Raw genomic sequence first — 14369 nt, 5'->3', positions numbered from 1 at the left:
AAGTTTGGAGTAAATCTCATTAGCGGTGCCCATTTTAAAGGCTCTCCTTTGGAGATCCGCCTCCATCGCAAATATCAAGACATTTTTCATTGCGGCGGACTCCTTATGGTAAGCCTCATATGCTTCCCTAGTGGCGGCGGTCGACCTAGTAGTAGGTTCGGGAAGAGAGGCCTCGGTTAGGTAACGAAGCTTGTCGTCACCTTGGGCGGCTAATTTGAGTTAGGCATCCCAATCGGAGAAATTTTGACCCATTCTTTTCAAGTTTACATCGATCCATGAAGGATCGGAGCCATGATGAATTAGCGAGAGGCGTGGCGTTAGGGGTTGGTGTTGCCATTTGTTATGAGAAAAAGAAGTGGTCTACAAAACAAAATAGAAGGAGTAAAACAAATGTCGTTTTAATAATAATACTCGTAAAAATTTATAATTTAAACAAGTTTTAAGCATTTTTCTAGTGACCTCTACCCAACTAGATAAATGATACCAAGACCCAAATTCATATCGACTTAGGCACGGTATGGCCGATGAAACCCTTATCAATATAACTCGGTGGATTAACGTTTTAATCGATTCTACATTTAGAACTCTTGGTCGATAAAATTACTTTAATAATTATCTATAGCCCAGAACATATGCAACTACGGTCACGAATACTTCCGTTGAGCTCAATCCAAATTTCGAATAAATGTGTCCATGATCCAAATCCACATCAACTTGGGCACGGTATGGCCGATGAAACCCTCATTAACATGAACTCGGTGGATAAACATTCATCACCCACTTCCCCTACGTAACAAGGTTTGTACCCCGGTAGGGCCGAGTGCACTCCCTCGCGAAATAGGTTTTCATGGTTTCTACTATTTGGTAAGGCTATGTCTCAATTAATTGTTTTAGCGAGAGGTCATGTCAATTTATTATCTATCACGTTTTAAGTGAACTAAAGCGGTGAACTACGATAATTGTAATTGACACGGTCGATGAACTCGATTAGATAAAGATGCATGTTTAAGTTATGGCGATTTAGCGATGCATGCGACATATAAATAAAATGCAAAGCATAAAAATAAAATCCTAGTATGGCCTTCCTAAAATAGAAAACTATTTAACTATTCCACATTCGGAAACCAACTCCATTGGTCCCTTGAACTTCGGTTGTGGCACGCATCTCAAGGTAACATCGTCTTTATGTATCGCCATCTTGAAGAAATCCGTCTTTTGGAACTCCGAAATGAATAAAATTACATAATAAATTACATAATTTCCTATTATACATTTGTAACTAAAATAAAATAAATCTATTAAATTACAAAACGGTGATACGAGATCACAATAAATTACAACCGAATATATATTCCCATACATTTCGGGAAATACCAATTAAAAACTAAGGCCATACTAAGTAAAAATTACATAATTCAAAAATTACATAAATTAAAATTATGACAATCATAAAGAAAATGCAGCATTATAATATGTATGAACATGCCCAATTATATGCTAAATCGCCTTTAATTAGCCAATATCGTATATTACTCGGTTTTTACGGATTTGCGTGATTTCAACATTTTATAATCACAAAAATTACATAAATTCATATTTATGCATAAGTTAATTACCCTAACCTTTTAGGACTCAAAATTTAGTCTTCGCTAATTATTTGACCATAATTAACTCATATTTCTAAAATTTGTTCATTAATGGACTTAAAATTATAAAAATAAGCTATAAACTTCAAATAAATCACAAAATTTCAAATAAATTCAAAATTTAAAATTTAAACTTATGAACATTCTGGAAAAATACTATGACACTCATAATGTTCAAAAACTTAGGTTAAAAATTTCGAAATTTATCCGGAAAAACAATGTTGCGGTTTATCGGTTTTAACTAAAATAATCATAAAAACATGTGAAAAATTGTATTCATTAACTTTTCAATTTTATATCTGAAAAAGATAATAAAATGCAACATATAATGTTTTTCCTTAGTCAAAGAGTATGTTTTATTAATATTTCACTAATAAAGTCACTATTCATGCTATTTTTCTTCAAAAATCCATAAATCATGCAAAAAGACTTCACTATAGCCTATTATTTTACACACATCTTGTAAAATTGCATATGACAACATACTAAATTTCTATGACCAGATTCGAAATTTATCTCATATTAACTTATTTATCACTTAAATCCGATTTTAACAATGAAAAATCCATTTTTCGAGCATAAGAAGTCCAAAAATTATGAAAATTTACAGGTCATCTCAAAATAAAATATGTGACAACATATCCAAAAATCACTGGAAAATTCGAAGTTTAGCTAATTTTAGTCCGAAAATGCATTTTAAAATCATATTTTAATGCCATTATTGTATAATATGAACAATAAAAACCGTAAATTAACCAAAATATCCTAAAAACATTTTAGGACCAGAAATTTTAACATGCATGATGATTTTCGTGATATATCATAATAACACAAATTATACAAGTTTTATATGTTATTCTTATAACTCGAAAAAACTTTTAACCGATTTGCAAGCAAACAACCATGGCTCTTGATACCAATTGAAGGAAAAGTAGATCTATATACTAACATATTCATATATGTTTTATTTTAATTTGTCATAAAATTAATAAATGATCTTATGCATGCAAACTTATAAACAAAATAAAGAAGAAGCATTCATCCTTACATTGGAAATTCGGTTTATATGGGCACAAGAGAGATCACCTTTCTCTCTTGTTCTTGTGCTTTCCTTAGTGGAAGAACTAAGATCCAAGTGTAGGATCTCTCCCAAAGCTTAATACCCAAAGCACACTCTTAATTAAAATTAATATTATGAATACTAGACAATATTAATTTTGTAAAGAAAAATGACCCAAAAATATTATGGTTCTCTCTATTTTTCGGTTAGAGAGAAGGAAGAGAAAGAAGAGTTTTTATCTTTCTAAAACTCAAATTTTTGATGAATGAATAATGAAATATGCACTAACTACATTTTAGTGTATATTAGGTGAAATAAGATGAAAAACCACTTTGGTTTTTCATCTCAAAAAACCGGGTGGAAGAGGGCATGGGAGGGAGCCAATGCATGCAAGTGTTGTTCTTCACAATGAGCATTAGGGTTGCATGGCTAGTTTAGTAGGTAATCATTGTGTTTACCACTCACATTATAAACACAATATTATCCTTAATCCTCCTTAATTTCGGTACATATGTGTAAAATGGAATCCATTTTATTTTTTGTCAATTTGTCTTATGTCACATGTCATATGTTACATAAAATCGTTATGTATTTTTAACATATTAAAAATCAACGTATTAATAAAAATACGTCATATATAAAAATCGACTTAGTAATTCATAATTACTTGTACCAAAATATTTTACCAATTTATAAATCACAACAATTTGTATTTATAATAATTCATTCAATTTCAATTGTTTCCTTAAACAATAATTTCATCTGAATAATGAAACAATTCGATTATCGCACCGTATCTCATTTAATCAAATTTCAATGAGATACGTAAATAATACTTCCAAAATCTTCCGTCAATTTTAAATATTTTAATTGACTCGTAACGTTATACGATCAATTAAATGATCAATTAAGAGTGTTGCCCTATAGGTATGACCTAGGAGATCAACTGATCACCACCGTCGCACGACAGTAATGTCAAACTCTAGTCAGCCAATCATTACCGATATGTGTGGACCAGTTGACAGTAAAAATACTTCCCAATTGTATCCTTTATAATGAGATTTAAACATGTGATCATAATGATCAACAGTCGTGATCGCATTATTGTCGGAGGACACATATTCCAACAGGTACATCCCTATATAACCTCCCACATGATACAGACTCACCCGAAGGTATAAAAACTTCCTCACTAACAGACTCATATACCCTCAAACCCAACCGCTTAACATGATTCGAAGATACAAACGACTGAGACGCCCCCGAATCAAACAAAACAAAGGTATGAATACCGTTAACAAGAAAAGTACCAGTGATAACGTGTGCATCATCTTCAGCTTCTTTCTTCTCCATCATGAACACTTTCCATCGGTCTTCTCGTCCACCTCCCCGGACAAAGGTCTTTGGTGATGTGGTCGGCTTAGCACCCGACCCTTGATTGTTGTTGTTGTTGTTCGTCGGTGGTTTCTGATAAGAATTACCGCCGTTGCGGTTACCTCCACTCTGATAGCTCTGCCTCCCCCGGTTTGACCATGATCTAGTCGGTCTATTGCTCGCATAGCTCTGCGCAGGTCTCTGGAAAGTTCCAGGTGCACTTGTGCACTCATGTCTCTTGTGGCCTACGCCACCACAACTATAGCAGGTCATTCCCCAACTACCACTAACACTTCCACGGCCACGCCCACGCCCAAAGGAAGCCCCAGCACTGAACTCTGACCCAGAAGAAAACCCTCTAATTTGATTGTGGTTGCCTTTCTTGTGACTAGATTGGCCACCACCCTCACTCTCAGACTTTTTTTTCTCAACACCCACTCTCTCCTGAGCCATCTCTACTAACCTCTCAGCTCTTCCAGCTCTCTCATAAGCTTCCTTAACGTCATTAAGGATTCCCACGGGTAACTTATCCATGATCTTATGGGTCAAACCCCTCTCAAACCTCAGTGCCAGGTTCTCCTCACTCAAACCCATATCCTCAGCATACCTAGACTTCTCATTAAACTGCTGTAATACTCGGCCACGGACATGTCAGATGTCATCTTAAACCCATCGAACTCCTCTCTCAACTTACTCCTCACATGCTCCGGTACAAACTCTTTTCTCATAGCCTTACGAAACTCTTCCCAAGGTATAGCAGGTAAACCTTGGTTCGCATACAACTCCTTAGCACTCACTTTCACCGTATCCCACCACTTGCCACCGTGCTTCCCTCGGGTAGAACGCAGCTTTGTTCTACTCTCATCTCATCGGACGTGAACCAAATCTAGTATGTTCTCCATCTCTCTATACCAGTTATCAAGAAGGTTAGGCTCCCCAACCCCCTTGTACTCTTTCGGGTTAAACCTCGCTATATAGAGGCTGATTTTAGAGTGATCAACCTCCTTCTCCTTATCCTTATCCTTATCCTTTCCCACAGTCTTTAAAGCCTCCATAAGAGCATCCTGATGCTCCAACATCTTAACGATATCATCTATGTTCATAACCTCAGCCCTCGCATACAAAGCATTCTTCTTGGGCAGCATCTTGAAACTATATCAGAAAAGGGGTGGATATAAACATATGTACCAAAACCTCAAAACATGAAAGTAAGCTGCCCAGGACATACTCGATCGAGTTCCCTAACCTACTCGATCGAGTAGCAGGCTACTCGATCGAGTGCCCAACATACTCGATCGAGTGCCCCGACTCCAGGCCCAAAACAGACCTTCTGACCTCTAACATACTCGACCGAGTAGCCCGGCTACTCGATCGAGTGCCCGAGGTACTCGATCGAGTGCCCAAAAACACGATTCTGGATTCAAAATCTTCAAATACCCACCCGATCAAGTCAGTCCCACTCGATCGAGTCATGCCAACTCAAAAACGCTACCCGCATGTTATATCATATCCCAACATTATAAACAACTTTATAAATCCCAACATTATATCATAACTAAGCATATAATGCTACACAACTCTTCATACGATCAACGAAATAACTCTATCATGTTATTAAACGCCACATAGTAAACATCCATCATGCTTCTCATTCCAACAACAGTTCTATATATCTCATCAATCTTTCTTTCACATTCTCAACTTTCTACTCCAAACATCCAACAATTACACATACTTCATCACATCCACACACAAGCTAACAAACAATGCATACGACCTCGACATACACCCCCCATGTGACCGGTTCAAAATTGTAGGGCAAGTTCGCGACTTCAGGGCGTCTCCCAAGCCTTTGCATTAGCTCCTACAACCTTTACCCCGGGTTCATTTTAATTGACTCCCTATATTCATTAGATTTATTGGTTACAGGTTTCAGGATCGTCGCTCTGATACCATTTGTAACACCCCCATACTCCAAGTGCCTTACCAGGACCACTCAGGTATAAGGATACTACCATCTCGGTTACCCGAGGCATGATAATCATAAGACAATAACGAAACAACATTTAATAGTATAACTTTAGTGAAAAGTACAAACCAAGCCAAATCCCAAAATACGGGTACAAGTTCTCAAACCAACTGTCTAATCAACTAAATGCAAAGTTTATTAAACTACTAAACTACAAAATGAAGACCTCTATCGTCGACAAAGGCACATCCCAAAGAATCCCATGTGACTCAACTCAAACTCGCTCAATTATCGTTCACCATCCCCGAATGGATCACCGCAGGTTTTACAAACAACAACACGGGTCGATCTATTCACACAATCTATATATATCAACAATACGATAAACAGATATCTCACACCGTCACACACACAATCACATCGGTCCCATCAATCTCAATCACCGATCGTCCACTGGACCACCCTGCCATGGGGGGACCGCAGCCTGCACTACCACCAAATCCCCGCTCATCATAATGAGCGATAACCCTGTCCATTAATGTGCACATCCCCTTTCGTGGCGGGTTCCACGAAGGGCGAAACTAGGGCGTGAAGCCACTCCCGCAAGTGACTCCACTCAGCCGAGAACGCGTCTCGAGAACTAGAGACAAACAATCACAATCAACAACCGTCACAATACAATTACTATATTATTCGATCAACCACATCACATCAACATCACATTATGGGACTAATACTGAGTAGGAAATCCTACCCTGAAAAGCACAACTATCGACGGTCTCAACAAATTGTATCAAAAAGCCTCTTCTACAAATCCTCCTCCTATCATACATACACATAATTACTACCAATCATAATCTACAACAAAACCCCAAAATCCCCATCTTAGGGTTTAAACAACTTAAAGGAAAAACTATAAAAACGGTACATAGATCTTACCCTCGACGCAAGGATCTCAACGGTATAACGAAAGGTGAAATCCGACCTTCCAAACTCCGGGATTTGCTAACAATGCGATTAAAGTGAAGAACGTACTTTGCTTTCTCTCTTGACAGTAATTAGGTTTTGAAAAAGTGTTTAAGAACAATGACGGAAGTATTATATACCTTAATCGCATAATTAACAAAACCCGAGAAATAACTCCCAGTAAAGAATGGCTACTCGATCGAGTAGCTAAGGTACTCGATCGAGTGCCCCCTTACTCGATCGAGTACCCACGTTACTCGATCGAGTACCCAATAGGTCAGAAACTTTTATAAAACGCAACTCACCCTTACTCGACAGAGTAAGGCCTACTCGATAGAGTACCCAGAGACTCATAAATCCGTACTATTACAGCATCAGTTCCTTGAGACAGTCACTAGACCTGGCAAACAGATCGGGTCGTGTCGGGTTCATGTTCGTGTCACATGTAAACGGGTCACAAACCCTTCAACCCAAACCCGACCCGTTTAAATCTCGTGTCGTGTTCGTGTCGACCCACTTACATAAATGGGTCATCAAGCCTCAACCCTAACCCGCTAATATCGTGTCGGGTTCGGGTCGTGTTTTCGTGTCATGACAATATTTGGAAAGTTTTAAGTATATTTATGTGATGAAAGATAAAAAAATTAGGATTAATTTATTAAACAGGTCATTCGTGTCGGGTTCGTGTTTAGAGAGCTCAACCCAAACCCGACCCAATTAAATATCGTGTCGTGTTCGTGTCGACCTACTTACATAAATGGGTCATTGAGCCTCAACCCAAACCCGTTAATTTCGTGTCGGGTTCGTGTCGTGTTTTCGTGTCGTGTCATTATTTGCCAGCTCTAACAGTCACTAGTAGAAAAAACACCTATTGCGTTACTTGAATTATGTCGGTTCTAGAAAACACGACGCAAAGTACTCACTTTTGGCGGGATTGCATTTTCGCCCTATAATAAAGCTTTTTGCGTCGTTTCTTTAACAAAAAACGATGTTTATAATATTATAATTTGCGTCAGTTTTTAGAGGAACTGATGTATTTGATCCGTTTTTTTTCAATAACCGACTTATTTGATTATTATGTTTTTGCATCATTTGTCTTGATAACCGATGCAAATGAGGTTTAATTAAAAAAAATACCGCTTCACTCAATTATACACCGTCTAAACTTGCCTATTACCTATCAAACACACATTTTGATCTCCCAATTACTCCTCCTTTGTTCTTTGATTTCTCATCACCAAATCCTACTCCATCGTCCCGCGACCACCACCACCATCGGAACTGTCGCACGAATAAACCCTACTTCCGAACACCAAACCCTTCCCTCATTCCGCCGTCGTGCCTTTTACCACCACCGTGATACCCTCCTTCTGTCGTTGCTCAAGTTGTTACAACCATTAGTTACTCAGAATCAGGTAATATAATTATCCTTGCACTTTTTTTTCGATTTCAAAATAGTTTTATTAATAGTTCAGAACTTAATCGTTAATTTGTTGGTCATATCATATTTATCTAAAGTTAATTCATCTTTTGGATTTAGGGTTTTCGATTTAGGTTTGATACAAAACTTGGGGTTTTTGTATGAAGTTGGTGATTTTGTATAGTACCCACTACCCAGTATATGATAATTATTATGTAGTTGTGTCGATATGATGATAGATCTGCAGGATTTAATATCGTGTATTTGTGCGCAACTTCATCTTTGTTATCGCCCAACTATCGTCTTCATCATCTCTGAGTAAGTTCCCCCTCCTGATTTTATACTATTTATTTTTCAGATTTTATACTCCTCCAACATTCATAGGTCTTATCTTTAAGTTACAACTAAGACATTACTAGTTATACTAGCAATTATGATAACTTTGGTTTCTTAGGCTTGTGCTTGAGCGTAAGTAATTTGGTCCCGCGGAAGATATTGGTTCACTATGATTAGGTTTGTTTGCTTAAATAATATCACACCAAGTTTGAATGTGTTGAGTAAAAAGATGATGATGACTTGAGTATAAGGGATGGATTGTCTCCAGTTTAATTAAAAAGTAACCTCCTCATCTTGTTCAAAACCTTCTTTCTAATTCTATGACTTTTATCAAGTGTCATTCGGGTTGTTTAATTTTTGGTGTCTCATGGTTTAATTACTGAATTTTTAATGGGTTCCATGAAATTTGCAGCTTTGAATACCATCAATTTGAGAGATAGCCCAAAAAAATTTGGGAATTGGAACATCAGCTACATTTTCTGATCTATCTTTTTTATTATTACTTTTCGAGTTTTGTATATGTATAGGAAAACTATGAAAGATGAAACATAGTTCATCAGACTGAAGAAGCTTGATGATAAATGGTGATAGTATCACAATCAGCAGCTAATGCTAGTTGGTGGAGTGAATGTGATGATAAATCTTAACCTAAGACTTTTTTTAGAATTTCAATTTCATGCCACGTCCAACAGAATAATTGAAATATCTCTTCTTGCTCAGTTTGCCGAATATCAAACTGATGCCGATTCAGAGTGCTTGTAACCAATCTAGCTAGCTATATTTAGTGTTAAAGTTACAAGTCAGTCCGTTTTTTTATTGTGTTCTTATTCTTAAAAGACCAAGACTTCACGTAGTATAAGATATAGTACAAGGGAAGTAGGATAAAATTACCCATAGTGTAAGAGAAAGCTACTCCTAAAACTGATTTTACCATGAAATTTCAAGACACACCCCCAAGGAGATCCAGGCACTGCAATTAATATTAAGGAATCTATAATCTTAACAAGCCTTATTCTTAATCGTGCAGACCCGGGAGATGTCATTTCTTGGGATTAGCAAAGGAAGTCTAATCTATGTGTGCTCATTGGAGGTAGTAATGGATGATAAGTCAAAATTGGACTTCTCTTGCTAATCTATGTGTTCTCATTTAGAATTTTAGATGATTCTACAATACTTATATCACATTTTTTTCCGTTCCAGGCTTCTGCTGGAATCGTTCTCTCCATCATGCTTGGTTCATTGACATTGATGTTACTCTTAATGCTGGTAAGTCAATCGTGAAACCAGTCATTTGATTTCAGTTTTATATCTTCATTGTATTGAAGCTAATTTTTAAATAGTTATAGTCATTATTCTAGGCCTATGTTATATTTGCTTTCTCGCTTTTGTTTTCTTTGGTGGTTTGTATGTGAATTGTTACTGGCAGTGCTTCAATTTTAGTTGTATGAGGATTATTTCAGATTTCTATACAACTGCTTTCATCTTTATGTTTACTTTGATATTCTTGGTTTCTTGGTATTCTCTGGTTATCTGATCATGGATCCTTGAGGGCGAACTGCAACTCTTTTTTATAACTCGGATGTAGTTAATTTTATTTTGCCTATTGCAGCTGTTTGACATTGTGTGTTCTACGTTCTATTGTGCTTTCAAATGGCTGTCTCCACCTTGGAGTTAGATGGGAATATTTGGACGATAATGTAAGGTCTAGATCACAAGTGACATATAATGCAAGCTTTAGAAAAGCATGAAAGAACAAAGAAGAAATTTATGATGTTTCTGATCTTAACGAGGTTAGTGCAAAATCTCCAAGTTATTAAATTTATTTCTTGCATATAAATCTCATCATTTGTTAATCATTAGTTTTATCATGATACCTTTAGGCTGCCATGTTCTCAACTTTGAATATGAATATGGTATACTTGTTACATAATATCGTTCGTGACTGTTGTAGTATTGTTTCCTATATTGTTGTAATTTGAGGCAGGTTTACATGTTCTCAACTTTAGGCTACCATGTTCTCAACCTTGAAATATATTTACTTTGGATACTCTGAGAAATGAATTATTAACCTTACAAGGCTACGAAATATTTGTTTTAGTGAGTTTTGTGATAGTATTAAAAGCATCATAAGGATTACATATTTCGTAAACGTATCCTTGAATAAAATTTAATGAGTTGATTTTCGTTTTACTCAAAAACATGTTTGTGAGGATCTTATTTGTACGGCAAAATTGTTTTAAGGCATAAAATTGCCAGAAATGTGCGGTTCTATGCCTTGAATAACTGTCTACTCCATCTGCAGCTTCTCATATCCTGCTATTTCTTTACAAGCACTATCGTCATGTCTTTACAAGCACAATCATCGCATACAAGATATTGATTTTTATAGCTCATTTTAAAAAAAAAAATTGGCTGTAACTTTGAACTCATTTAATCTTATGTCTATATGGTGTAGGACCACTCAAACCATACACTTGTCCTACCTTGAAACTTCCCCGGGTGATGCCCAAGGTCTGACGAGAGGAAAATGCTCAAGTTTGGGAAACTCTATCACCAAGCTCAAGCTCAAACAAAAGCTGACTAATAACAATGGTTTTAGCTCAAATGATCTTGACTCTAACAATTATAGTTCCGATAAAGGTAGCTTTAATGAAGATTCTGATAATGCCAATAATGAGGTACTTATATTTAATCCTTCACAGTTTTTACCCTCTCCCAATAGTGACTCTAATCATTATTTTGCAAGTTTTCTCTTGGGGGTTAACTTCATTCACCTATTGATGGTGAATGCCTTATTGAATTGATCTAGTTTGTAACTTGTTTTGTAATTCTGTTATTATTTGATTTATTTCCAAGGGTTTTGGACTTTTTGGCAGGGGAAGTAATAAGAAAGATGTTAAAGAGGCAGAATTTGAAGGTTCAGCAGCTTAGCTTATTGTTGTAAACCGTGGGATTATTTATACTATTGTATTTGGAACGTCGTTGGGGTGAATGAGATGTAATCTTGATTTACACGTGATGTATTAGTGGTTGGTTGGATTTCTTGTTGTAGTTGGTATTCGGATTGTCAATTTTATGGGGAGGTGGTGCCGAAATTTCTGCAGCAAATGAAAGAAATGACCCAGATGAAAGAAATAAATTGGAGCGAAAATGAAATGTCAAATGCATCAGTTCTAACTTCAAATGACTCGAAAAGTAGAGCAAATGCATCGGTTATGGAAAGAAATGATGCAAATAGCTAAATTAATTGGTGCTAAAACAAAATATCAATTGCATCAGTTTTTGACAAAACGGACGCAAAAAAATGAAGCAAATGCATCAGTTATGTTGTGCAGGCCTGACGCAAATAATAACTATTTGCGTCAGTTGTAACAACTTTTTGCGTCCATTCTATTGTAGGAACTGACGCAAAAACAACCTATTTACGCCGGTTTTTAACACACAACTGACGCAAATGTTGAACTTTTTGCGTCGGTTCCACAACTGACGCACATCAAATACGACCCCTCGATATACGTCAGTCCAAAACCGACGCAAAAAGCCCTCTACAACTGACGCAATAAGGGGTTTTTTCGTTAGTGAGTATGATATTTTCTTGTTGTTTTCGTGTATGCCCTGGTCTGACAGGTTAGAGATTGTACCTTTTGATCCCGAGTCAAAGAAGACTTTTCGCTATAGACGAAAATTTCAAAGAGAAGTAAGTCATGTGGAAGACTTGAGTACACTTGACTACGAGCGGTTTACTTTCGCAGAAGATTTGTCCTTTGAAGAGGACACACTTATTTCTGTACATGTTACTTCTATTACATTGAAGATGCCGACCTTGGCAAGTCATTCCGAACCCACTATTGATTCTATTCCTAAAGGCTTTAAGCTCCCTACCATTGATAAAGGGACCTTTGAGATCAAACCATCTTACATAAGCCTAGTAGAACGAAATTTATTTAAAGAAAAAGCTGGAGAGGACCCTGCCAAGCACATGGAGAAATTTGTCACATATTGCTGTTCTATTCCTTTGACTGCTGGGGTGACAAGATTAAGTCAAACAGACTCTTTTTCCTTTCTCTCTAAGAGATGATGCAGCAGAATGGCTACGTGGCTTGGATATGGAGACCGATGCAATCACTAACTGGACTTTATTAGCTCTTGCATTCTACAAGAGGTATTTTCCACCGCAGAAGACTAATGCTCTTAGAAGCCAGATTACGAGTTTTAAACAAGGTACTACCGAAGACTTTAATGAGGCTTGGGTTCGTTTCAAAAGGCTAGTTCGATCCGTCCCTCATCATGGTTTCCAGATTTGGTTTCTTTGCAACCAGTTTTACAATGGGTTGTATGACAATCACAGAGCTTTGCTTGATTCCACTGCCAATGGGAGATTCCGGGATAATACTAATGACGGTAATGCTTGGAAGTTGATTGATAATATAGCTACTCACACTGCTAAGTATGGTTACCCCAAAGGTAGTAAGAGAGGAAGTGGTTCAGACAATGTTATTACGGCACAGCTGGAGGCCTTAATGGCTCAAATAGCCGAATTGAAGACTACCCAATCTTTGGGTAATAAGCAAGAAACGGTTCATATGGTTCAACAAGAGGTGTCCTGTGAGAGATGTGGGATAGATGGCCACACCGCGGCTAAGTGTATGAGTACCATTGAACAGGTACAGGTGTTTCAGTCTTTCAAGCAAGGTACTCCCTATTCTAACTTCTTCCTTGAAAGAAGTCAGAATGTATTTGCTCAAGCCCCGCAACAGAATGCTTATATCATTCCTCAAAATCGTGGTAATCAACCACAAGGGAGTTTTGTTAGGCAAAATCAAGCAGATTTTCAACAGATGCAACCTCCTCCTCAAGCTCCAAGTAATGAGATGGCAGAGATGAAGGCTCTATTGCAACAAAATTTGATGATTCAACACAAGCAAACGGCTCAGATTTCCAAACTAATAGCTCACAACAAGATGATGGATACTCAAGTTGCTCAAATGGCAGCTCAAAATCCTTCAAAACAGCCCGGCAATCTTCCTCCTCAAGGTAAACAAGCACATGAACAAGTTAATGCTATTTCTTTAAGGAGCGGTACCACTTATCAAAGTCCGAACGTGCCCATTGATGAAGAGGAAGTCCCTTATATGCATCCTAAGGGATTGGGTAACCTCGAGTTGAGTGATAACGAGAAAGAATTGAGCAAGGATCAAACACGGGATAAGCAAAAAGACTCTCAAGTCCCTATTATTCTAAGTAGAGAATTCCCACACACAGCGGGGGCGGTCATAGATGTTAGGGATGACAGACTTACACTACGAGTTGGGGATGATAAAATCACTTTTTTTCTTGATAGACCATTAAAACATCCCCATTTAGAAGATACTTGTCATATGATTAATGCTTTTGCTCCTACTATTGATGATTCCCTTGCTTATTGTTTGGACAGGAATCCGTCTGACGCCCCTGCTGCTGCATCAGGACCATGAAGCAAGGAGGTGGATGAGATAGAGAAGTTCATTTATGGAGATGAGCCTCATCCTGAGCCAGTTTATAGCTTTGATGAAAATGTTGATATAGAAGCTGAATTGGATGCCTTGGAGGCCAAGATTT

The 14369-nt window shown here is 37.3% G+C and overlaps 1 protein-coding gene and 1 non-coding gene across 2 annotated transcripts; one reads left to right on the top strand and one right to left on the bottom strand.

Annotated features, from left to right (window-relative positions):
* The first annotated feature begins 12777 nt into the window (after positions 1 to 12777).
* LOC141623201 (uncharacterized) lies at positions 12778 to 14369 on the top strand. Its single transcript, XM_074439279.1, has 2 exons — positions 12778 to 13805; positions 14206 to 14369. The coding sequence occupies exons 1-2, from the start codon at positions 12878 to 12880 to the stop codon at positions 14265 to 14267; spliced, it is 990 nt and encodes a 329-aa protein (XP_074295380.1). The 5' UTR covers positions 12778 to 12877; the 3' UTR covers positions 14268 to 14369.
* Positions 12959 to 13065, bottom strand: LOC141625101 (small nucleolar RNA R71). Its single transcript, XR_012534898.1, has one exon. It is a non-coding gene; the product is annotated as a small nucleolar RNA R71 (small nucleolar RNA).

The sequence above is a fragment of the Silene latifolia genome, chromosome X, assembly GCF_048544455.1.
Source record: "Silene latifolia isolate original U9 population chromosome X, ASM4854445v1, whole genome shotgun sequence".
NCBI lineage: Eukaryota > Viridiplantae > Streptophyta > Magnoliopsida > Caryophyllales > Caryophyllaceae > Silene > Silene latifolia.
The sequence above is the reverse complement of the archived record's forward strand: the minus strand, read 5'-3'. Positions and strand labels throughout refer to the sequence as shown.